At 44.3% G+C, this 23175-nt stretch overlaps 7 protein-coding genes across 7 annotated transcripts; 4 read left to right on the top strand and 3 right to left on the bottom strand.

Moving 5' to 3' along the window:
* Window positions 1-264: 264 nt before the first annotated feature.
* On the top strand, window positions 265-2586 carry LOC117588284 (mitosis initiation protein fs(1)Ya). The gene is made up of 2 exons (XM_034279461.1): window positions 265-417; window positions 481-2586. Exons 1-2 carry the CDS (start codon window positions 376-378, stop codon window positions 2515-2517), a joined length of 2079 nt encoding a protein of 692 aa, XP_034135352.1. The 5' UTR covers window positions 265-375; the 3' UTR covers window positions 2518-2586.
* A 51-nt stretch (window positions 2587-2637) lies between these two features.
* Window positions 2638-3736, top strand: LOC117588288 (RING finger protein vilya). The gene is made up of 3 exons (XM_034279466.1): window positions 2638-3127; window positions 3186-3346; window positions 3403-3736. The coding sequence occupies exons 1-3, from the start codon at window positions 2735-2737 to the stop codon at window positions 3590-3592; spliced, it is 744 nt and encodes a 247-aa protein (XP_034135357.1). The 5' UTR covers window positions 2638-2734; the 3' UTR covers window positions 3593-3736.
* Window positions 3737-3979: 243 nt separating this feature from the next.
* Window positions 3980-6231, top strand: LOC117588554 (zinc finger protein 391). Its single transcript, XM_034279936.1, has 2 exons — window positions 3980-4894; window positions 4958-6231. The coding sequence occupies exons 1-2, from the start codon at window positions 4133-4135 to the stop codon at window positions 5861-5863; spliced, it is 1668 nt and encodes a 555-aa protein (XP_034135827.1). The 5' UTR covers window positions 3980-4132; the 3' UTR covers window positions 5864-6231.
* A 615-nt stretch (window positions 6232-6846) lies between these two features.
* LOC117588343 (mitochondrial import inner membrane translocase subunit TIM50-C) lies at window positions 6847-8554 on the bottom strand. The gene is made up of 5 exons (XM_034279553.1): window positions 8279-8554; window positions 8045-8225; window positions 7447-7975; window positions 7263-7386; window positions 6847-7201 (listed from the first exon to the last, which is right to left on the bottom strand). Exons 1-5 carry the CDS (start codon window positions 8439-8441, stop codon window positions 7011-7013), a joined length of 1188 nt encoding a protein of 395 aa, XP_034135444.1. The 5' UTR covers window positions 8442-8554; the 3' UTR covers window positions 6847-7010.
* Window positions 8555-8650: 96 nt separating this feature from the next.
* LOC117588342 (zinc finger protein 771) lies at window positions 8651-10430 on the top strand. The gene is made up of 2 exons (XM_034279552.1): window positions 8651-9494; window positions 9563-10430. Exons 1-2 carry the CDS (start codon window positions 8751-8753, stop codon window positions 10172-10174), a joined length of 1356 nt encoding a protein of 451 aa, XP_034135443.1. The 5' UTR covers window positions 8651-8750; the 3' UTR covers window positions 10175-10430.
* A 547-nt stretch (window positions 10431-10977) lies between these two features.
* LOC117588341 (protein cramped) lies at window positions 10978-14506 on the bottom strand. Its single transcript, XM_034279551.1, has 7 exons — window positions 14401-14506; window positions 13555-14193; window positions 13290-13493; window positions 11838-13228; window positions 11443-11773; window positions 11224-11375; window positions 10978-11160 (listed from the first exon to the last, which is right to left on the bottom strand). Exons 2-7 carry the CDS (start codon window positions 14153-14155, stop codon window positions 11059-11061), a joined length of 2781 nt encoding a protein of 926 aa, XP_034135442.1. The 5' UTR covers window positions 14156-14193; window positions 14401-14506; the 3' UTR covers window positions 10978-11058.
* Window positions 14507-15189: 683 nt separating this feature from the next.
* On the bottom strand, window positions 15190-18648 carry LOC117588549 (syntaxin-4). The gene is made up of 7 exons (XM_034279930.1): window positions 18159-18648; window positions 17073-17315; window positions 16231-16324; window positions 15925-16167; window positions 15780-15853; window positions 15462-15710; window positions 15190-15337 (listed from the first exon to the last, which is right to left on the bottom strand). Exons 1-7 carry the CDS (start codon window positions 18189-18191, stop codon window positions 15266-15268), a joined length of 1008 nt encoding a protein of 335 aa, XP_034135821.1. The 5' UTR covers window positions 18192-18648; the 3' UTR covers window positions 15190-15265.
* Between the last annotated feature and the right edge of the window lie 4527 nt (window positions 18649-23175).

The following is a 23175-nucleotide window of genomic DNA, read 5'->3' on the forward strand; positions in this document are numbered from 1 at the left end:
CAAATAAATATAGTAGTTATAACGGGTAAATAAAGCGCGCACCTTCTTCATATTGCTGTGGCAGCGATATACAGATATATCGAACTACTTGTTTTTGTGTATCGAATTTGTATATCGGCGGCAAAATTTGTTTTTCATGACGTAGGACAAAGCTTTTGTTTAGTTAGTATAGAAAGGGCTGATTATTTTAGTAAATTAAATCGTAATAAATAATAATTAATAAATTGAACTTCTCATAAACGTATCAAATGTAGCAACCCTGAAACTACCGCACACTCCGTGGCGACAAAGAACCGTTGAATTTCCTGCATGCGTGTATGTGTGTGCGTGTGCACCGTATTTTGTCCAATAAAAACTTTTATTTAATTTCATGTCATGTCTATTTTTACTGGCCTAAACATGTGGCAGTTCGATGAGGTAATTACCAACTAAACTGAAGACCCACCCACTAATTTGTTTTGTTTTTCTTGTGATTGCCAGGGCAAGTGCCACATCTGCCAGCGTGTATTTTGTTGCGGTAAATGCCGCAGTAAGCATCAGTTCAACACCCACGCCATTGCAGTGAGAGATCCCCTCGCTGTGGCCAGTGCTGTCGGCGGCATAGTCGAGCATAAAATCGAAATGGAGTCGGGCCGTACGACAATCTACGTGTTCTGTCCGATATGCGAGAGAAAGCCACTGATGCTGTGCGAGGAAATCTATGCGGAGCTACTGGAACACATTGAGACCGCCCACCTGCCGCTGCGGTGCCGCAAGTGCCAGCGCAACTACACAAAGATCAGCGATCTGCGTGAGTTCAGCAAGTGTGTGGACATGCGACAGGAATGCAGTGGCATCAGCAGAAGCGATCTGACAGCCAATACGGATGCATCCAAGGTGACTGTGAAGCAGGCGCTGGCCCTGGTGCCCCTGTGCACCAGCAGCATTTCCACGCAAACCTCGCCGGGCATGACGCCCATTTCGCTGATCAATATGCGCTGGAAGGCCAAGAGTCGTGTCACCACCCACGAGGAGATGATCAGCGACAGTGTCTCCTCCATCAGGAATATATCATCCATCAGCAATGGCTCGATTAGGCGCAGCATCGGTCAGTTGTCCAGCCTGCATGAGACTGTCGAAAAGGGCAAGGTAATTCGTTCCACTTCGACCCCCGTCCAGCTGGAGTCGATGTTTGCCAAGCCCAAGGAGCCGCTCACCTTTAATGCCTCCAACGGCGGACACGTGTCGAGCATCTATCAGGAGGAGGCAAGCCCGGCCCTTGAGGGAAATCCAATCCAGCAGCAGCAGCAACAGCTGCAGCAACGTCCCTGGAAAATGGGCGCACGCAGCAAAATGACTGCCGTGACTCCGCTGCGTCAGGTCATGTCCAAGAGCATTCAGAAGGCGTTTGTCGAGCATGGTGCAATGCTTGTTCCACCCCCGACCGGCCTCATGCAGCGCCGTGTGCGTCTCGATCTCAGCGACAACAATAACTACTCGGCCGATGGGGCAGCAGCAGCAGCAGCTGGATCATCTGCTCTAGATCTACGCCTTTCACCCGTCGTTCGACGCACACAAAGTGAGAGTTCGTCCAGTGCGTCGGAGGCGGCGAGTTCCTTGCTGCATCCCCATGACGTTTACCAGCGACAATTTATGCTCTCGGCCCAAAAGCTGACCACAGAGTCGATTATCATCACCAGGACCATGCCCTCAAGCATGGGGGAGAGCAACGGGTCCACCGTTTACAATTCCTGCGAGAGTGTGGAGATCATTCGATCCACTTCGGAGTCGGCAGAGGTGCATGTGCCGCCCATTACACCGATAACTCGAGTTTCGGGCGCTGCCATTAACAAGAAGCAGATTAAGTTTGAGACGCCGCACAAGAGCCTGGATGCAGCCTCGCAGAGTGGCGAGGAGGAGAGCAAGGATACGTTCTACACACCAAATCCGGGCACACCGGAGCGGCGCAGACCGACGATTGTGCCGCGACAGATAAGCGGCGAGTTCTCACCCGCCATCAAGAAGGAGAAGTCATCCACTATGCATCGTGTGACATCGCCACCGGATCGGCCCAGAGCTCGTCCGCCGCTGCGAGATTGCCACAAGGTGAGAGCCTTCAGTGGTGTCCAGGATCTGCCGGTGGGTCAAAGTCTTGTCGTGGAGGAAGATGAGGATGATGTATTTTTGCCCACGAATGCCTCCACGCGAAAAGATAAGAAGCGGGATCAGGGCACTGGACGTCTCTGGTCCATAATGAGCACCATGATGCGTCTGCCGGCCACGCTGCGTGGCGACAAGAATGACAGAGAGAACAATGAAACGTCTGGCTCTGGCTCCCTGATCAGACGTTGCGCCTCGATAGCAGGCTCTCTGGTGCGCACCTCCAGCCGGGATGGGGATGATGGGCCGCCCCTGAAGCGGAAGCGTACTCAGACATTGGATAATAATCTGTACTGCACATCAATGTCGCCGTCCAGTTCGTCAAAGCGGTATCGCATCCGGCCAAGGGAACCCATTGAGCGCATGCGCCACAAGTAGCTAATAGTTTTATGTATTTTATTTAATGTTCATCTCATTTTTTATGTTCAATTAAAAGTCTGTGTTTTTACATATTCCGTTATTCAGGCAGAGTTGCCATACAGCTGGATTATTTTGCAGCACTGATATCCCAGCCCTGGCACAAGTGCAGTTGCAGTTAAATAAGCAAAACAAAAACAATTTCAACGCAGTTTTATTTTTGTGTATATCCAAATTCATGTCCAGGCATTCCCATTCCCCCAAAGTCTGTGCGGAAGGTGCTGTCGTGGCGTCGTCGCTGCCCGAGACGGAGTCACATAAACTATGGATACACTGCAATCGCTGCTTTGAGCAGTTTGCACTCAAGCGGCACGTTTTCTTCCTGCTGGCCTGCCAGCACGTGAGCTGCGAGAAGTGCGTAAAATCCTGCCTGGGACGCACGCCCAGCGATGCTCTCATCTACACGTGCCCCATTTGCCACAAGAGTGTGCGCGGCCGGCAGGTAAACAATGCGATGCCCAACAATCTGAAGCAAATGTTTCATCCGGAGCCATGGAATCTCGCGCTTGACCACATCGAAAAATTCCAGCGGACCAATCAGAAACACTTTGACAAGTACAAGGAGAAGAAGGTAAACAAATTATGAACTACTTTCGGTGTTTTCAGTTGCTCATGTTTCTCCCTGACAGGAGAAGGAGTTGGATAAATTGGACAAGGACATTCAATTGGCCAAATCCGTGTGCCAGCAGCATTTTCGCGTGCAACAAATGCTGCTCGTGGAGCGCAGAAAACTCGCCATCCGAGTGCGTCAAATTAAATTGCAGGTGGTCAAGAAAAGGGAGGCTGAACGGTAGGTCTTTGAAATTGTAAGCAAACGTTCGTTACATTTTTCCACCTTCCCTTTAGTTTTTACATTTCCCAACGACGCAGATCAAAGGAAGACCGACCGGGCTCTACACTTGGTTCCAGAGCCTCGCCCAGTTTTCGTAAACCTGTGCCACCGCCCCAATCAATGCAAGCTACGATAGATGCAGCCAATCGTAGGCAGCAGATCACCAGCTTTCTTCAAGATTCAAATAATTCATTCGATCTATAAATGTATCCTCAGTATTTAGTAGTACCAATTATTTTGAAAAGCAACTGCCATGATTGAGTTACCATCTCTAGCATCTCTAGTTTGTGGCGTGGGATATGATTGAATATGTGCCATTTTTGTGGGTTGACCTTTTTAGTTTTAAACTAAATTTGAAAATATTCCAATAAAATAAAGTCGTGAAAATTAACCAATCGTGTGGAGAATTAATTGATAGATCGGATAAAATTATAGTTTTAGTGCTAAGAATCCTAAATAGCAAGTAATATTAAAAAGAGTATCAAAATCGAGGATAATGACTTAAAATGTACGGTATGTTTTGAATATGAGAAGATATACTTTAGTATATTTTTGAGTGTTGTGCGGTAAGTTTATCGATAAGTCCGCGGCCACACTGAATGAATGGCAAAAAAGCAAAAAGAAGTAAAATAAATAAATATTCGGCGAATTATTGCAACTAGTTGGAATCGTAAGGCATTTAGGTATTATACGAGCAAACTCACAGAATAAAGCAATTAAAGTAGGAGAATTCCCAACACGACCATGATGACGACCAAGGCTGGGAGTGTGGTAATGAATTGCCGGACCTGCACACGAGCCTGCAAACTGTATAAATCGCTGCAAGATGAGATCGAGATTGGCACCGAGGGCACCACCACACTGGCCAACATGCTGAATTATTGCTCGAGTCTATCCTTTGAGCCGGAAGACGGCGAGACGATGCCGCAACACATCTGCCAGAACTGCTTGCAGCTACTGGAGCAAGCAGTTGCGTTCAAGCGCATGGTCATCGACTCGGACGAGCTGCTGCGCCAGGGATTGAACGAGGCCAACGATGCCTTCGATGAGTACGTCACAGTTGAGATGCTGACCGACGTAGAGGTGGACAACACCAAGCCGGACTCATCCACCACGGACGAGTCGCCGGCCATCATGTTGGAGAATCTCAACGAGCTGCAACAGGGCGAGGAGGAATTCGTCATCGAGGAGGTGGCCGAGCAGGAGGATGAGCAGGAGGACGAGCATGAAATAGATGAGGCTGAACAGCTTCAGCTGGTGGCAGCCACAGCCGAGCATTTAGAGATTGAGACCGTGCACGGATACCAGCAGGGGGGCATTCAGTATGAGATCAAGAATGAGTTCGGCTCCCTGGACACCGACGAGGATGAATATGAAGTGATCGACGAGGCAACATCAGCTGATTTGCTCGATGAACGTATGATAGTGATACACGCCGAGGATGCCATCGAGGAAATTGGGGAAGAAGGCCTGGAAATGGTCGAAGAGGAAGCAGAGGATATTTTGGTAAGTTCATTCCACATACCGCGATAGGAATTCATTCTTTAACCGAAAGATACTTACCCACAGACGTGCGAGGAAGAGGAGATCGAGTGCGAGGTTGAGGAGGCGGACTACCTGGATGAGTCAGTGGAGGAGTCGACCCAACTGCCCTGCGAGCCGCTGCCGTATGTCTGCAAAGTGTGCCAAAAGCCATTCCGCCAGCAATGCCGCCTCAATCAGCACATGCGATCGCACATCCACGAGAAGCTCTACCGCTGCGACGAGTGCGGCAAGAAGCTGAAACATTTGCGCAACTTCAAGGAGCACATGCTCACCCATTCAAATGTCAAGCCGCATCAGTGCCCCATTTGTGATCGTTTCTATCGCACCACATCCAGCTTGGCCGCTCACAAGCGCACCCATGCCGAGGAAAAGCCACACACTTGTGAGAAGTGTGGACGCGGCTATGCCGCCTTGGATCATCTGAAGCGTCACATGCTCACGCACACCGGTGAGCGTCCGTATGCTTGCGATTTGTGCGACAAGGCCTACTACGACTCGTCGTCGCTGCGGCAGCACAAGGTGAGCCATACGGGCGCCAAGATGTTCACCTGTGAGATATGCGGCGTGGGATTGTCGCAAAAGTCCGGCTACAAGAAGCACATGCTGGTCCACTCTGGCGCAAAGCCGCACAAATGTCACATCTGTGGGCGTGCCTTTACATTCACCAGCAATCTCAATGCCCACGTTCGTCTGCATTCCGGCGATAAGCCATTCAAGTGTGAGATATGCAGCAAGGCATTCCCCACCAAGAAGCGTCTCGTCAGCCACCTGCGTGTCCACAACAAGGAGTCGCGCATTAATGGTGTCAGCAACCGCAGCAACACCGCCAGCATGCCCGTGGCTAATCTGCACCAACGCGCAGTTGGCAACCAAATGCCCGACATAACTGACCAAAAGGTGTCCAACTCAAAGGTTGTGGTTGTGCTTTAGGTTTCCCTCTTAATGGATTAAGTCTAGCCTAGGAATATCTATAAATATATGTATAGATTATATATATATTAAGAGTCAGCACACAGAAAGAGGCGCATGCAACTGTTTTAAACTGTATAAAAACCTGTGCATGTGGTGCAAGATTAGTTTTAGTTTTAATCTACTTATCCATTTAGTTGGTTATAGATGGGGGGAGCACTTTCTGTACAGATACTGATTCTACGTACAATTTTGTATAATTAATTTGTCCAAAATGTGTGGCTCTATGTTTTTCTTTGAGAGTTACAAATTTTGTAACATGAATGTTAGAAATAACATCACGAAGTGGATGCTTAATTGATTATTTACCCAATTCAAACGGTCTGCAAAAAACAATGTTTAATAAAGTTAACAATTCTTTGCACTTGTTTGCCCATTTCGTTCAAATATATAGGGCTATTAAATAAGTTTTTGGATGGGGTTTTTCATGGATTTTATGCAGTGCAAATTCAGTTACATTTTTCCTTCTTTTCGTTGCAAAAAAAATATCCAAATTAATACGCAAAATATTTGCTCATTGTTTGAATAAGTTTATGCATTAATTTTATTTATTATTTTCTTGCAGGTCGACAAAATGAGTTGTGGCTTTTGTCTTTGAATTTTTTTGTTTAATTTTGATGTTGATTATTATCCGTCTATTGTTGCTGCATATTTGGTTTGAATTTAAGTTCGTTTCAACTGTTGCAGAAATGCCTCAATTGGTGCGAGACATTTATGTACTTACATATGCGAGACGGAGTCAGCTCCAAGGGTCAGCGAACAAAGCAAAGACAGCGGGAAAACCAGTATAACCCCCATGGAGAGATTTCTGCACAAGAAAGATCATTTAATGTTTAGTGTTTGTTTTCATTTGATGCGTCTCTTTGGTTGTTTATAATTATTATTAAAGATAAGATAACATTTGCCATACAATTTGCAATTCAATTGTGAAAAAACAACGCAAATAAAACATATTTTGCTTGATTTTATTAAATTACAAAAAAAGAAGACTTGAATTTCGCCCCCTCAACCCCTAAAATTGAATTTTTTGTCGTTCTGGCTGTGTGTTGGCGGTTCGTAATTGGTGTGGGGACGGGGCGAATGTGTGTATGTGTGTGGGGAAGTGGTCCTAGCGTCCCAGTAGATTGCGCGTCCATTGCTTAACCATAGGCTTGGACTTGGCACGCTCCAAGCGTTCCTCTTCTTGCATTTGTTCGGCCAACTTGCGTTGATTCTCTCTAAATTGACTGATTGGATCCTCAAACTGGCGATAATAATGCAGCGTATCACGCACATCCTCCACATTGTTTTGGGCAATAACTAAACGAAAGTGAAAATTAAATAAATAATGAGAAAAATACAAATGGGCATGGGAACTTACTCTTTAAAAAGTAAACCAAATCGAGGAGCTGCGTATCATCGTCGTTGCCATTCCAGCGAGCGATGCCAAATGTATTATCTGGATGCATTTTAGTGGAATTATTATCCCAATCAACGACAATTACCTGCGAGAGGGAAGGAACGATAGTTTGACTCAGCCACAGACCTCAATGGTGGATCCTTACCTTGCGCAAATCTCGATTCAAATTGTCCAAGTTCTTAACGTGATGTCCATCGACAAAGTGCGTGGCATCGCGCACCAGACGATACATAATGTAGCCATGCGGATCGAGTGCATCCAGTATGGGGAACACAGTCATGCCCTGCTCAGCCGTGAACACGACAATTTCGAACTCTTTTGCCAGTTCGGCAAGAAAGTGATCGACACCAGGGCGCTTCTTGAAGCGCCAACCAGTTTGATATGTCCAATCCGGATGCACCAGCACGTCCTTCATCTCTAGGACAAGCGTATATTTGGGCTGGACATAGGGATGCTGCAGCGGATCGGGCAGCAGCTTATCGCGCGAGGGCTCCTGTATCATTTTCTGATAGTAGTGCAACGATTTCCACATGCGTTGGAAATATTGCTGAATTAATGGCTTGTGGGTGAACTCATCCTCAATGGTCTGACCATTGGGATCTACATCGGGCTTGCCGAATTCATAGAGCGCCCAAAAACCACCAACAATTGCGCCCCCACCAAACACGGCAAACCTAATCAGAGAGAGAGAGAGAGGAATTATTTGTCGAGTTTTTTATTTTATTTTAATTTGTTTTTTTTACCCCAATTTCATGCGCTTCCATGCACGCTCGTTTTCCTTTGTCTCCTCCTCTTCGCGCTTTTTGCGCTCCTCCTCCTCGCTTTTGTTTGTCTCTGGCGCAGTTTGTGGAAAGAGCTTGGACAGCAGCGTAGGATTTCCAGCATCACCTGCGGCGGCGGCGGCTGCGACTGCAGGTTCCTCCTCTGCAAATGTTATCAATAAGCTCAAGTTGTGTGTTAAAGATTTGGCAACTTACTGCTCGCTGTACTGCTATAGCCTCGCACCGTGCTCTGAGCACGAGGAAGCAGCGACGACTTAGTCTTCTGATGATTACCCAATGTGCGTCGAAATGATGTGAGAGTGGGCGTTCGCCATGTGTTGACTGCACGCAAAATTTGGATGACACTGCCCGGGGCCATGCTTGTGCTTACTTTTGTTTTATATTTCACACACGAAATTACTACCCACACGCTAAATATTTATCATTAATTTTTTTTCTAAATTTGACAAAACCGGCATAATCTTATTTTTTAAACTAGTGGTGACAAATCATCGATAGTGGCAGGCGTTAGTGTCAAATGCCCGATTGCTGTGCTTTCAATCAGCTGACAACGCGCATCACTAGACTGTGTTTCGAAGTCTATTGCATTTTTGTTGGTTCTTTTACCGTATTCGAAGTATAAATACAAATAGGGGTAAACAGAAACTGAAAAAAAAAACATTGTAACATGTCTTCGTCGAATGGCACTTGCATAGCGCACACCTGTCGCGTCTGCTATGTGCCCGCAATGAAGAGCTACCAACTGTTCAAGCCAAGCCTGGTGTGCGGCCAACTCACAACGCTGGCTCAGGTGCTCAGCTACTGCGTGGAAATCGACGTGCTCGAAGCGGAGAACTTTCTGCCCGCTCACATATGCAGCGGCTGTGCCGAGAACCTAGAGAAGGTCATGGACTTCAAGGAGAAGGCACGCGGCATCGATAAGATCCTCAGAGAGCGTCATCAAAGGAGGAGCACCGCCAGCGTCAATCTGCGCTGGAACAGTGAGGCGATGGTGCTTGAGCCGGATCCAGACGAGGGCAACTTGCTCTCTGTGTGCGATATAATTGAGGAGGTGCCCGAGGATGATATGCACATGGCAGGCCACATTCCAGAGGAGCAATATCAGATAAGCCAAGTGCAGCAGCAGCAGCAGCAGCAACAGCAGCAAAAACTGGAGGAGCGGCAGCTGTTGCCTTGGCAGCAGATAGCGGCGGAGAGGGAAACGGACGAGGAGGAGGACGAAGAGGAGGATGAAGAAGAGGAGCAGCAGCAGCAGGATGAGGAGGAAAGTGAGGAAACCAGCGAGGAAGAGCAGCAGCCGCAGAAGCAGAAGAAGAAGGAGAAGCAGCAGAAGAAGCAGCAGACACCAGCTGCCAAAACTCGGAAACGAACCAGCAGATCAAAGCCCAACTCCGCGCAGTTACAGTGTCCGGTAAGAGAAACCCCGCAAATAATTAAATTTGTTTTCCATTTTGATTCCTCTTCAATCCCTGCGCGTAGATCTGCAATAAGCAGCTGAGCACAACGACATCGTTCAAGTATCACATGCAGCTGCATGGCGACATCAAGCCATTTGCCTGCCACATCTGCGGTGAATCGTTCAAGACACGCAACGCCTTTGATGGACACAAGACAACGCACGATCCAAACAATCCCAACACATGCCACATATGCGGCAAGATCTACAGACAAGCCTCATCGCTGCGCACCCACATGCTGGCGCACAAGGGCCTCAAGCCGTACCAGTGTCCGCAGTGTGGCAAGCGTCTCACCCAAAAGTCTGGCTACAAGAAGCACATGCTGACGCACACCGGCGAGAAGCCGCACACCTGCGACATTTGCCAGCGTTCATTTCGATTTTCGAGCAATTTGATTGCGCACAAACGCTGCCACAGCCAGGAGAAACCGTACGAGTGTCTGGTGTGTCACAAGCGCAGCTTTGCCAACAACTCCGATCTGACGCGACACATGCTCGTCCACTCCGATGAGCGTCCCTTCAAGTGTCTCGATTGTGGCAAAACTTTCAAGCGTCAAATCTCCCTCAATGTTCACATGAAATCAAAGAAAACAGCCGCCATGGAATCGTCACCAGAGTACGATGAGGAGAATTAGCAGGAGGAGCAACAGAAATGTTTTTTATAAATGGGAAAATGTAAAGCAAAGCTTCAGTTTGGGTTCCTGACTAAAAGAGCTTCAACTTTGCAATATTCGCCATTTTAAATGTGAATAACGTAGCTTTAGGATCTCCGCTGATCAATTACAAATATCCACCTTTATTTAGCTGTACAAAAATCATAATTTTAGTGGCTCTCTCTTGCTCTCTTTTCGAGTGAAGTCTCTCCTCTGTGTTATTTGCTTTTAAATTAAGATGTAAAATATATTGACTTGTCTTGTGCTGCAAAATAGATGTAAAATATTAAATTACCAGTTATAAGCTGAATTTGTATTGTATGTATATGTAAAATATATATAAAGACTTGTCTTGTGCTCTTTTAGAATATTTGACTTGATATTTTAGTGCTTTATTTTTTTAAGGTATTTTCTTGCCCCATTTTTTATTTATGTATAACAAAAGTTTTATAAGTCTTAAAAGGGAGTTACAAAGGTCAAAATAACGACTTTTCCAATGTGTGTTTGTGAGGTTCGAAAGAACCTGTAGGTTTATCTTTTCGCTCGATTAGTGTTTAAAAATATATAATAAATAAAGTAAAAGTTGTGTTGCTCTTGTTGTTGTTGTTGGGGTTAATACTTGGATCAAGAATTAAAAATTAAAAATCAAATGAGAATTATTAATTATAAACATTATATATGGAAAAATATATACGTTCAATCATCACAAACAGTAGCATTACAATATTAAACAAACAAATATTTCATATATATAAAATACCATTAAAAAAGAAAAAATGAAAATTTCGATTTTATGCATAAATGGAAAATATAAATGGGAACTGGAGCTGGAGGCACACGTGCTGGACCGACTGGATGGCTGGCTGCTAATCCTTTTCCTGCTGCTGCAGCAGTGCGGCAATCTCCTGGAACTTGTGACGAAAATCCACGCTACTCTCACTGATGACGGACATGCTGGACGAGGGATCCTGCAAGTAAAAGCATAAATAAATACATATTTGCACTGATTGTTGCTTCCTTTGCTTGCTCACAATTATGTCCCTGGTGGCATCGATTCCATCCAAATGTCCCAGCAGCGATGTTAGCGAAAAATCATTTATATTGTCCTCCAGCCAGCGTGCATTCGATGTAGAATCACGCAGCAAATGCATTGGACTGACGCTGCCACGAAAGAAGTTTTGTGCTGCAACAAAGAGGGAGAGAAATGTTATTAATAAAGTTTTCTTGCTGCCCTTTGGATTGCCACTCACTTGTGCTCTCATCTTGCACTGCCTCAGGCAGCGTTTCATCGTTTAATGCTGTTGGCGGCACAACGTCCAAATTTGGCATATCCCTCGCTGGGCCACGACTGGCCACCGCCTCCATGTCCTGCGCCACTGCATGCTGTGTGTGCTGCTGCTGCTGCTGCTCACTGCTGCCGACACGTTGTATGCCCGTTGTGAGACCCGCGCGCTCAATTGGCTCAAAGAGTCCATTGTGCAGCTGCCGCACGCTCAGCTGATCGTAGGGACGAGGAGCGGGTATGCCCGGCAGCAGACGTCGATGCACCAGAACCTGCCGGTTGATCTTCTGTCGCGTAAGCTGCACAGGGGAATAAGGGAATTAGAGTTAAGTCCGGCCATGGGCTTGCGTTGGGCTGACTTACCGCCGTTAGCTGACGCACTGGATCAATAAAATTAGCTATGGGACGTCGCACTGGCAGCATGGGCGTACGGAATGTGCCATCACCGGCAGCAGCCGCTTCATTGGCGCCCGCCAACTGCTGTGCCTTGCTCACCAGGTCGCGCTTGCGATCACAGGTGTGGCCACAATTGCACTGACGCTTGCGCACACGTTCACTGAGATTTGCCACGAGCAGTAGATGCTTCAGCTTATTGCTAACCGTCGATGTGGTCACAGCCTTGACACGCTCCACGCTATCACAGTCATTCGTATTGTAGGGCAGCGATGTGGCTGACGTTGTCGTTGCCGTGGTCGTCGCTGGCACACCCTGCGTCGCCTGCGTCTCGGCCTCGCACCAATAATACTCCAGCTCAACTTTTGAGTCCTGTCCCAGCACCACATACAGATCCCCAATGGTTATGTCCGCTGCATTCGATACGGTCCAGCCACGGCGCATACGCTTGATGGTATTGTCGCTTAGCAGCGGCTTAAAGTTACGCGCAGCAGCGGCAGCGGCTGCCTCTTTTGCCTCCTTGCGCTTGGAGCGTGCCACTGCCGCTGGAGCTGCTGTCACAGCCGGAGGAGCTGCCACTGTAGCTGCTGCTGGCTGTGGCGGTGGCTGTGGTGGTAGTGCTGCTGCTGCTGCCGCTTCACTGGTTGGCAGATCCTCGTGCGTTTCCAGCTCATCGCCGCTGCACACCTCCAGCTTGACCGCTTCCAGCTTGACAGCAGCCTCCAGCTTGAGATTGTTCTGTTCGAGTGGAGCGACTGCCTCTTCCAGTGATTTCTCCAGCACTGGGCTGGCTCTGGTCTTGGGCTTCTTGGCCTCCGGGGAACGCTTCTCGGAGCCACTTTCGGTGCGCGGTCGCTTGCTGGCAGCCACCGCCACTGCCGCACTGTTGCCGAGCGTCTCGCTGCGCACTTTGACGCCCATGCGCTCCTCGTAGGCGGTCAGGCAGATGTCAATGCTGTTCAGATGCGCTGTGATATTCAGCAGCGGTCGATGGATGGCCACACCGGGCTTGGGCTGGAAGCATAACGATGGCTCCACTGGTGCTGTCGGTTGTGGTTGAGGTGGTGGCTGCTGCTGCTCTGACTCTGCTGTGGTTGTGCTGCTGGTTGTTCCGCTGCTGCTGCTGGCAGTGGCAGTAATATTAGGATAAAGGGAAGACTTCTCCTCGTGCAAACGCTGGTTGGCACTGCGCCATTTGTACTCAAATATTTTAATGAAACTGACAAGTTTCTTGTGCAGCGGCACAATGATGCGTCCACGGGGATTCTGGGCTAATGCTTGAACCCTGCCAAAGGTTTCCATATTAGCTGGACTCAGCAGCACCTCCACCTTGCTGGGCAGCCGTATGTCATCCAAGGAATCTAAAAAGCAGCAAAGAGAAAGAGTTGAGGATGCTGCTGCGAGAGCTCTTCCTGGACTTACCATCGAGCTGATTGAGACGACGCAATGCCTTGCAGGATGGCGTCTTAATGCGTATGTTCTTGCCCTTGCAACGTATCGTGATTTGTCCTTGGTAGATCAATGGCTTTAGCTTCATAAAATGCTTCTCGGTAAGGAACTGCAACTTTCGACGCATTTCCCCATAATTAATCAATGTGTACAGCTCCTGTGCGAGTTTCTTTAGCTCTACAAAGAGACACAGAAATATTGTTAATGGTTCGCTGCTTGTGTGCTCCCCTTTACTTACCATCCGAATAGCGCACATATTTGCATATCTTGTGATACGTTTGATAATAATGCTGGCGCACTTGGTCCTTGGTCTTGAAGCTGTACTCGCTGTTGGCATTGCGACGCTTTAGCTTTGCATTTATGCACTGGGCCACCGCCTCAAAGTCCTTGCCAAACTCATTCAATGCATCGAAGAAGCAATTTCGCTCGACATTCGTCCACGATGTTCGACCATTGCCTGTTCGTATCTGTGATGGTGTCTTCTGTGTTGGTTTCTCCTCCTTTTTGCTGTGCTCTTTTTCTGGTGGCGGCGGCGTCATTGGGCGGGTCTGATCTTGCTTCATTTTCTGTATTACCCGTGCACTGGCACGCGTCCCGGGGCAATTGTGCGTAATGACAGAACCGAGCAGCTCTTCCACGGGCTCCACTGTGGCGGGGGCAGCAACTGAAGCGGTGGGCGCCAACTTAAAGTGCACAACCTTGCCATTGTGCAGGGCGGGGGGGACAGTGAAGTGCTCCGTCTCCGGAGCGACAACAACGGGTGGAGGAACATTGGCAATCGCTGCTGCTGCTGCTGATCCATGGGAGGCGGATTTCACATTCTTACACATTTCTTCCATTTTATGCCACTCGCATGGGCCGCCACAGGAATCCTTGCCTGCAAGTAGACGAACCACAAAGGGGGGATATTGCGTTGTCTATCTGGTCAGATTTTGCATGAAAAACAAAAAAATGGCGCTTGACGAGAAGGGAATTTTAGGCGAATGTTTTTCTATCGCCACAGCCCTGCTGGCCTCACTGCCATTAGCTCAATGTATTGCTGGTTGTTTTAGCTACTTCCTGGTGTTGTTGTCTGTCCACTTACCTAAATAGCAGACATGCAAAATCGGATTAAATCACTTTATTACAAACAAAAAAAAGTTATAGACGCTAGGGATGTTGATGTCGCTTAACAGCACACTGTTCCAAAACAAAAGCCGTACAGACTTTGGGTGCTGAATGGGTGCTGTTATGCGCACAGTCCACTGTTCTGTTAGGCGCGATAACAATAGTGTTGTTCGCTTCGGAGAATAAACAAACAAGCAAACAATACCAAATGGGATTATTATCTTGTTTGTAATTTTTTTTTTAATAAAACAAGAGGTAATTTGCGTGTTAAACACATTTGTGCGCAACTTTCCCTTGTGAAATGTTGTGGCCGATTTGCCGATCACGATATCGATAAGTTATTTTAACATAGCGTCTTGAGCAACCCCACGCCATCTCTGATTGGAGTTATTTGAGTTTTTTCAAGTGGAACTTTAGTGCAATTATTTATTTATTTGTGTGCAAAGTGTGCGTAAGAGTCGGGAACAATGCTTGGTTATTTTACACCATCTTACCTGTACAGCTACCGACGCCACTTATCGATAAGTTTCCAAAAATCAACCGCGGGCAAGAGTATAGCAATTATAAGTACACTTGTTTTGTATTTATTATTTGTTCTTGTTTAAAACTATTGAAAAAGACAGCTCTTTTCTAACTTTGCCATCGCACAATATGCTAGAATGTGGAAGAGCAACCGGCAGCATGCACACAGCTCACACATGCACACATAGATCCCGTTATGATACTTCCAGCAGGAGCGAGCGCCATGTTGTGTTTTTTGTTTTGTTTATTTTAAGTGTATTTTCTTAGTTCTTAGTTTAAAATCTTAAACGTAGAGAAAAAAAAGAGGATATTTTGTCATCTTACAAATAAATACCAACAAATAGTAATACTAGCAGCACAGCAACGAGTATTGTAATGAGCATTATCTTTTTCTGCAAAACAAACAAGAAAAGAAACGAGAGCGAGAGAGTAGTATTGTGGTGAGTACCGTTGTTGTATACAATTTCCCAGCCACTGCCAGCAATTATTACTAATTTATTCATTCGTTCACCTCACCTTCCGCGCCTTCTTTTGGTGCTTTTCAGCCTGATCGAGCTCCACGGCACCCTTGTCCACATACAGCGTTGCCTGCTGGGCATGGAACTCCACGCGCTGTATCGTATCACTCTGCTCCATCACCAGCGTTTGGATGCGCATAAACAGTGCGTGCACATCCTCAATGGACTTCTCCAGCTTGCGCAGCTCGTTGAAACGATCCATGAGATCACGAAGGGTTTGTCTCTCCTTCTCTGTTTCTTGCAGGAACTAAACACAATCGAAAAATACATTTATGCCATCGCTTCAGCTTCAGCAGGATGACTCCACAGTACTCACATTGTCCACGAAGAGTTTGGTGGTTTTGTTCTCCATGAGCAGCTCGATTTCCTGCTCACTGGCCTCCGAATTGACTAAAATAGAAACGAGCGAGCGATTAATCTTTTAGATAAGGTAAATCTGGCTGTCGGCTCCTCTTAATTACTTATTTTTGAGTGCAGGCGCAGATTCTTTTTGATCTTTTGCTCATAGTTTTGCAGAAAGAGCTCGTTCTTTTGCCACAGATTGATGTACGTCTGGTAGAGGCCATAGAAAAGGGTTCGCTTCATTCTCGCCTCAAGGCAATAGTCGTTCTCGGGCGGCAGGTTTGTCTTGAAATCCCTGAAGCGATTCATCAGCTGATTGCCCAGTCGCAAGTTTTTATTGTGCAGATCATCCATTTCGTTTTCTGGAAGGCAAACGGCAACCAAATATAATTTCGACTCAAATTGAGTGTAACTCTCGTTTTTACCGTTAAATGTGCGCAGATTAATGGTTTGTGTCATGCGGTTCATGGCCTCCAGATTGGCGGCAATCTGTGAGAGCTGCAAACGGATCTGCGCGTACTACAAATAGAATTGAGAATTTGTTGATGCAAAAATTTCGCCGATAGATATAAATATATGTACATATATATGTATGTGGTACTCGGTTGCACATTTTAAGCGAAGAGTTTCAAAGAGTGAAAGAGTGAAGGTTTTCTGCAGTCTGCTTGTGGCACTTTTGTTTTTGGAAAAGATGTACAATACAATTTAGGTTCCATCTTTGTCTTAGACTTTTGCCGGGACCTGGTCTTAGCCCGTTTAGTACTGCTAAGCGCCGTAATATGTGTAAATGTTCATGGCCAGATTTAACCGCCGTATTCGGGAATACTTTTGGGCTGCAATTCTCTTTTTCTTTCATCTTTTTTGCAAGATTCACAATTCTCTGACTGTCGTTTGTTCGTTACCAAGTGCAAAAATCTTTGTTTACATGAAATTGAGAGCAATACACCGCCGGAACCTCATGGGTGATAAGTGGAGTGGGTGTGGCTGTCGGCTGCTGTATTCGTACATAAAAAATAGCAAAATGTATGGGGGAAAAACTCGTTATATTTTTTGTTTCGCTTATCACGAGTTTACGCGTCGATTGAGTAATACAAAACTGAATCATGCACAAATAAAGAAGCTCCCAACAAAATAAAGGGCCAAAGAGAGAGAGAGGTGGGAGGAAGAAATAGGGTGTCGGGGAACACAAGGATTTTACAGCTATATGTAACAGTGGAGAAAGAGTGTGGACGTTTGCAAGAGAGCTTATTGTTGCTTTCCCACTTACCGGATTCAGAATGTCATCGACATTCGCACCATATTGCGACATTTTCGTACTAACTCGGTCCTTGCTGCTGCCTCGATCCTTGTTCTCGCTGCTGTTATTGTTGTTGTTGTTGGTGCTATTGATGATATAAGCGTTTGCGCTGTTGCTGTTGCTGTTACTATTGCTGTACTCTGTTGTCCCACTGTAAACGCTCAGCAGGAGTGAGCCGTTAGACGAGGAGCTGGATTGAGAGCTCAGCGAGCGCTACCGGAAGAGAAGGGAGAACAAGAGTAACTGTTATTGTGATCTCTACAAAACGCACCATAAAGGTGTGAGAGAGTAAAAAACTATTTTGTATTTGAATTTTGGTTTTACTGCTTCTACGTCAGTTGTCGTTTGTTTTACTTTTTCTCTTTTTGCCTTGCCCCAACCTGGCGCCGTGTAAAAGTACAATAAAAATGACTTCAAAACTGAAAACTTACTTGCTGCCAAAAGTGTGGGGGACAGTGGGTGGGAAGGTACAGGTCTGGGGGGTACAGTGTACCGGCCAAGTTTGATGGTCCGTGTGGGAGTAGTGTGGCGGCTACTTTATCGCTGTTATCTATGGGAAATCTGATAAATAATTTCGCACCCACCCTCCCACACCAGCGGGGACGACTCAAGTCAAGTCACAAACAAAGAGAGAGAGAGAAGTAGTAATTGAGGGAAGAAGAGCGATCGGTTGGTCACAGTGGACGGAGTGCGAAAAAAGCTGAGTACTCCGTTTTGTGTTTCTCAGAGAAGAGAATGATGCATGTTCCGTTCAAAAATTCGAGTAATTTTTCATTGAAGTTCTTCATTTTAGTTTAACGACTATGAAAATTTAGTTATTTTCCCAAATTTAAGACCAAGTGAAAAAAAAATTAAGTTTAACTTAAGAAACATTTCAGTCGAAAATCAGTTATTTGTAATTATTCGAAGGATACTTTTAAAATTCGTATAAGCCGTATTGTTATGAACCAAGCCCCATTATGTAGTAGTGTTGTTCACGAAATATCTTACGGCGCCCACTGTGCGCACAACTAATTTGCTGTTACCTCATCCACCAGCATGCCGTCCCATTATTACCTGTAAAAGCTCCGGTAGTCGATCACGGACCATGGTGTTTTCTTTCGCTCTCGCTTTTCCTTTTGAATATAATTAACATGTATTTTTTGTTGCACTTTTTTGTTATTGTTGTTGCTGCCTCCCTTCGAGCCTATTGGATTGACACTCGCTGCAACAGCTGTTCGGGAACTGTGTGTTGTGTGTGTTCCTGTGGCTGTGCCGCAGGTATGCGAGAGCCAAAGAGCGGCGGGAGAAGAGCAGGTGGAGCAAGAGCGAGAGAGTAAAAGAGCGCGCGAGCTTGTAGCTTTGCCGTTGAACTGTTATCGAAGCTTATCAGGCGGCGGTTGAATGCTTATCAAACACACGAAACGAAATATTTGTGGAATGCCCTTCAGCGGCAAGAGCGAGAGCGGCAAGCGGCAGTGCGAGAGAGCACTTGTCTCTTTGTTGCAATTTTATTTACTGAGGTCGCCTTCCATTATAATCCATCTCTCGTTCGTTTGCTTCCTTTACACTTTTTCCACAGAACACAACACACACAAAAATATACATATAAATATTTGTAATTAATTTTGTTGTATTATTTCAGCATATTTTTGTTTTTGCTGTTGTTTTTGTTTTCCAATAAATTGGATTGGAAAAATGTTATCGCTTTGATGTCTCACACGTTTGCCGTTCGTCTTCGAACTAAAATTGACGCCAAACAAGAAAAGAAGAGCCGTCTCAGAAAGTCGCGTTCAGATTTCTTTCAATTCAAAAAGATTAAAGACACACACACACACACACTTGCTTCGGGCTAGGGAGAGATAAAGATGGAGACTAAAGTACTATGGTTTAGTTACACTCTCGATCTACTTTTTGTCTCTGCAGTGGAGGAACACCGCGAACCGGTATCCGTGTGTGGTATCGGTGGCCGCACTTTGCACACTTTTATGTGTGTCACATACAGAAAATGTGTTAATTGTTTCTTTGTTATTATTATGTACATATGTATGTATGTATGTATGTTGTTCTATTATTATTATTACTTTGTGTATGCTAAATATTTTTACAAGCAGCGTTTTTGTTTTGGTTTTTTGTTACGGTTGCGCTTCAATTGACGGCAGCGCGGAGACGACGAGACAACAACGGAGAGCGAGGCAGCAGCACCAGCGACAAACGACAAGCGACGACGACAAACGGCAACGACGACGACGTACAAAAGTGACTTGCGCTAATTAGTTGAGCTCTTTATACCCTCCCCCTAAACCAGCCACAAAGGGTATAAGGCATTCGTTGACACTCAAACTTGACTTAAAAGTCAGCAAAATGTCTCAAGAATATTCAAGATTAATCTCTCACTTTTAAATATTAACTAAAGAATGACCACAAAGACTTCTCTCTTCCAGAGTGACTAACGGGTATTTTAGTGTTCGATTCACTGTACCCCGTCATAAGCTCGGCGCGTTCATTCTCTCTGTTTTCCACGAGTATTATTACTCTTTTTGCGCTCGTGCCTGCGGTCAGTCGAAGCAGGTTGCCATAATACCCCAACCGGCATGCAGTTCAGTTTCAATTTTGCGCGGCAGCATGGGGGTATAACAGACTTGAGTTTGTTCTAGATTGAGTTAGATTTGTAAAACATATTTACAGCAGCACAATGCTCAAGATTCAATAAATGCATGTGGAACATTTCTTTGTTCAGCGACAAACAGACAGACACAATGCAGTCGCACAATCTTTGCTGGCTTGCAATTAGTTTATTTTCAAATATACATATATATGACTTATTCTAGAAATATGCGAAAGAAGTTAATTTCATTTATTTTTAATTTGTTTATATACATAAGGTTTTGATTTGAACCAAGGTTTATGAGCTCCCACATTTATTGGGTGTTTTAATGGTCGATTGGTCTCTTACATGTTTTGTTATTGTTGTTCTTGCGGTTGCAAAATGAAGCTTAAAAAAGCACTGCCCCTGCTCCCACACACCACCGAGTCAATTTGCAAACAATTCTCATTTTCTCATTCAATTTTGCAAATTCTTCTCAGACAGAAAATCGGTTGAAACGTTCTCCTGCATATTTATATACATATGTACATACATATATACAGTGTGTCTTGGTTGCGGGGACGTGATAATACGCCAGAATATGTGTAAGAATAAAGCTCAAAATAGTACCAGACTAGACTTGGCTATGACTTGCAGTTCAATCGATTGCTTGGTCTTTGCACTTACATCAAATAATTATCCAAATTATTTCCAAAGTTCAAGTTTTTTTCTCTCTTTTTTTTATCGGTTGTATTCATTTATTTATTATTATTATTATTTCTCATTGCAGTGAGTATTATGTGACTTGCTGCTTAAAGTGTCAACCACCAGGGAAGTGCAGTTCGGGCGCACCTCTGGACAAATGAGCTTCGAATTCACACATTGAACGCTGGACTTGAACGGCCGGGCAAGTCATTAAATTGCCAGAGAGACATACCGACATTTATTTGTTGCACACTGCAACTCGTATGCCACTCGTGACTCAATGGAGATTAATACATACAATCGAACAACAAAGCCAATTCCAATTAATGCTGAATACAAGTTCTTGAGTGTAGAATTCGCTTGTAATATGTACGTACATGCAGTGTACATTTTATGTACATATTTATAAAGAAAAAAGAAAGAAAGATAATGCCTATATTATGTATGACGAATGCCGATGCATAAGAATGATCCATGCAGAGCTTTGGACACCAGAAGATCTGGCATTAGAGGGTTGATCTTTAAAAGTTCTAATCAAAGAACTTCGAAAGAAAAAGAGATATTGAGTTGTTTTTTGTCCCTTTTCGATATGTGAGATATTTTTGTTGTGGTTTTTGCTATTGTTTCGTGCATGGATAAACTCTTTGTTGGGTCCAGGACATTTGCATACAAATAGAGCAAGTTCCCCCGCGACGCGCAGCGCGTGTGTGCGCCTTTTGACTTTTGATTCAATTTGCACGCGCCAAAAAACCAAACAATAAATGTAAAACACGCGAAAAATTGCATATTCCCCAAAGTTGGGATGGGAGCGTACAGTCTATGGATATACCCCTTTTTTAGCATAGAAAGATATAATAATAATAACTGAAATGTATAAACGGGGAGCGGTTTTGAGTTATTTTTTGAATATTTAAATTTAATTTGTTGGATTTTGGCTTTACTTTTTTCGAATATTTGAGAAAACTACTTGCGAGATTTAAAAATACAAATTTATTAGAATTATGAATTATGTGCATTAAACAATTATAATAAGTATTGTAATAGTAATAATAATAATAAGATTATAATATTTATAATACAAAAATTACAACAATTATAATAAAAAGTAATAATAACTTTAATAAATAATAATCATAAATATAATTAATAGTAAAAGCTCTAACAAATAAGCATTAACATGGATACAAATAAAAATAATAAAAAATAAAATTGAATAAAAATAAATAATAATCAAAATGAATAATTTTTGTTTGTTTGTTATTTAATCGCTACAGCGCATTGACCAGGTACTTAAAAAATAAGAATAACAATTAAGTTAAATAAAAATTAAAATAGATATTAATTAAAAAGAATAAAAATGAAAATAAGTGAAGATTGGAATGGATAATAATTAAAATAAATAATAATTAAATTAAATATATATAATAAATTTCCAAATACCTATAAATACGCTTAAAGTTTTAAGTTTTAATGTTTTAAGAAATATGTGAGATTTCTTGTTAAAAGTCAAGACACTTTTGGTGGTACAAAAACTATTAAATATTCTGCACCACATATGAAAATCCAAAATTCCTTGCTGGGCCACATTCAAAAATTGAACGAACTAAATGGTTGGTGTGTAGGCAAAATTGCTTTTAAAGCCTTTGGAGTGGGCGTGCCGTGTCCTGATCCACACCAATTCAAATGCGCGCCCAAACTGTGCAACGAACATTTGAAATTTTCGCATTTTTCTTCTTTTTTTTCACCGCATTTGCGTAAAAGTAACAACGAAAACCAAAACTAAAAATAAAATAATAATTCCCTTTTCTCTGCTTTTTGTCTTCACTTTTTATTTTTGTTGGTTTTTCTTTTTGATTTTGTTTCGTTTTGTTGCTAATGCAAATTTGTGTTTAGTTTAGCGGGGGATCTAGTGGAGCAGGAATGCAGCCAAGGACTTTGCAACATCAACATAATGTGAATTTTTCATTTGTTTATGCTTTCAGCTGATGTCTGTTAATTAAATTTGTTTTACACCACACATCATAAGCTTTTGCCCCCCGACTAACCATTTGTTTTTCGCTGTCGCTCTTATTTATCAATTATGGCTGGCAATTGTTGTGGAACATTTCCCTTTGTTCAATTGTTAATTACTCTAACATACGCCATGAGAGGGAGATTTACTATTTCTACAACTTATTACTCTGTGGCAGACAATGGATGTGTGTAAGTGGATTGAGGAGCCATGTTCGTGGCTGGACTTGAGCCACTTTCTGGCAGTTAGTTGGTGGCAGCAGTTTTCAGCATTTCTTGAACCCATTTAATATTAATTGTAACCCTTAAAGTTTACCTTACAAATGCAGTTTTTGCATTCTTTAATGTTTTTTTTTTTTGCTTTCTTTTCACATTTTTCTCCACCTTTCTCCACCGGTCCAAGAGGAGCCCCTCTAGTGTGTGTGTTATGGAAATTTCATCGTTTTTGCATCTCAATTGTTTATTTTTTGCTGCTTAGCTCCTGCAACTCTCTACATGTTTGGCTTTGGGCCATGTGTCGCAGTCCATCAAGCGTTTTGTCTACTTTGTACTGCCTTTTATTATACACAAATGGGAGTAACACTTTGTTTGGCTCAGCGTGTCAGCCGCCCCACCCCGCTGACAGTGACACGATTCAACTCAACTCGAGGCAGGCGTTGCACACAGGATGCCACAAAAACACACAGATACACAGCAGTGAGCAGTGGAAGGATACGAGTTACGACTGAGGGTAACCCTTGGTGCTCTTGGCAAAGGTTTTACTTGCGTTTTCCTGCCCCAAATGGGGCCGAC

Source organism: Drosophila guanche, unplaced genomic scaffold (genome assembly GCF_900245975.1).
Source record: "Drosophila guanche unplaced genomic scaffold, DGUA_6, whole genome shotgun sequence".
Classification (NCBI taxonomy): domain Eukaryota; kingdom Metazoa; phylum Arthropoda; class Insecta; order Diptera; family Drosophilidae; genus Drosophila; species Drosophila guanche.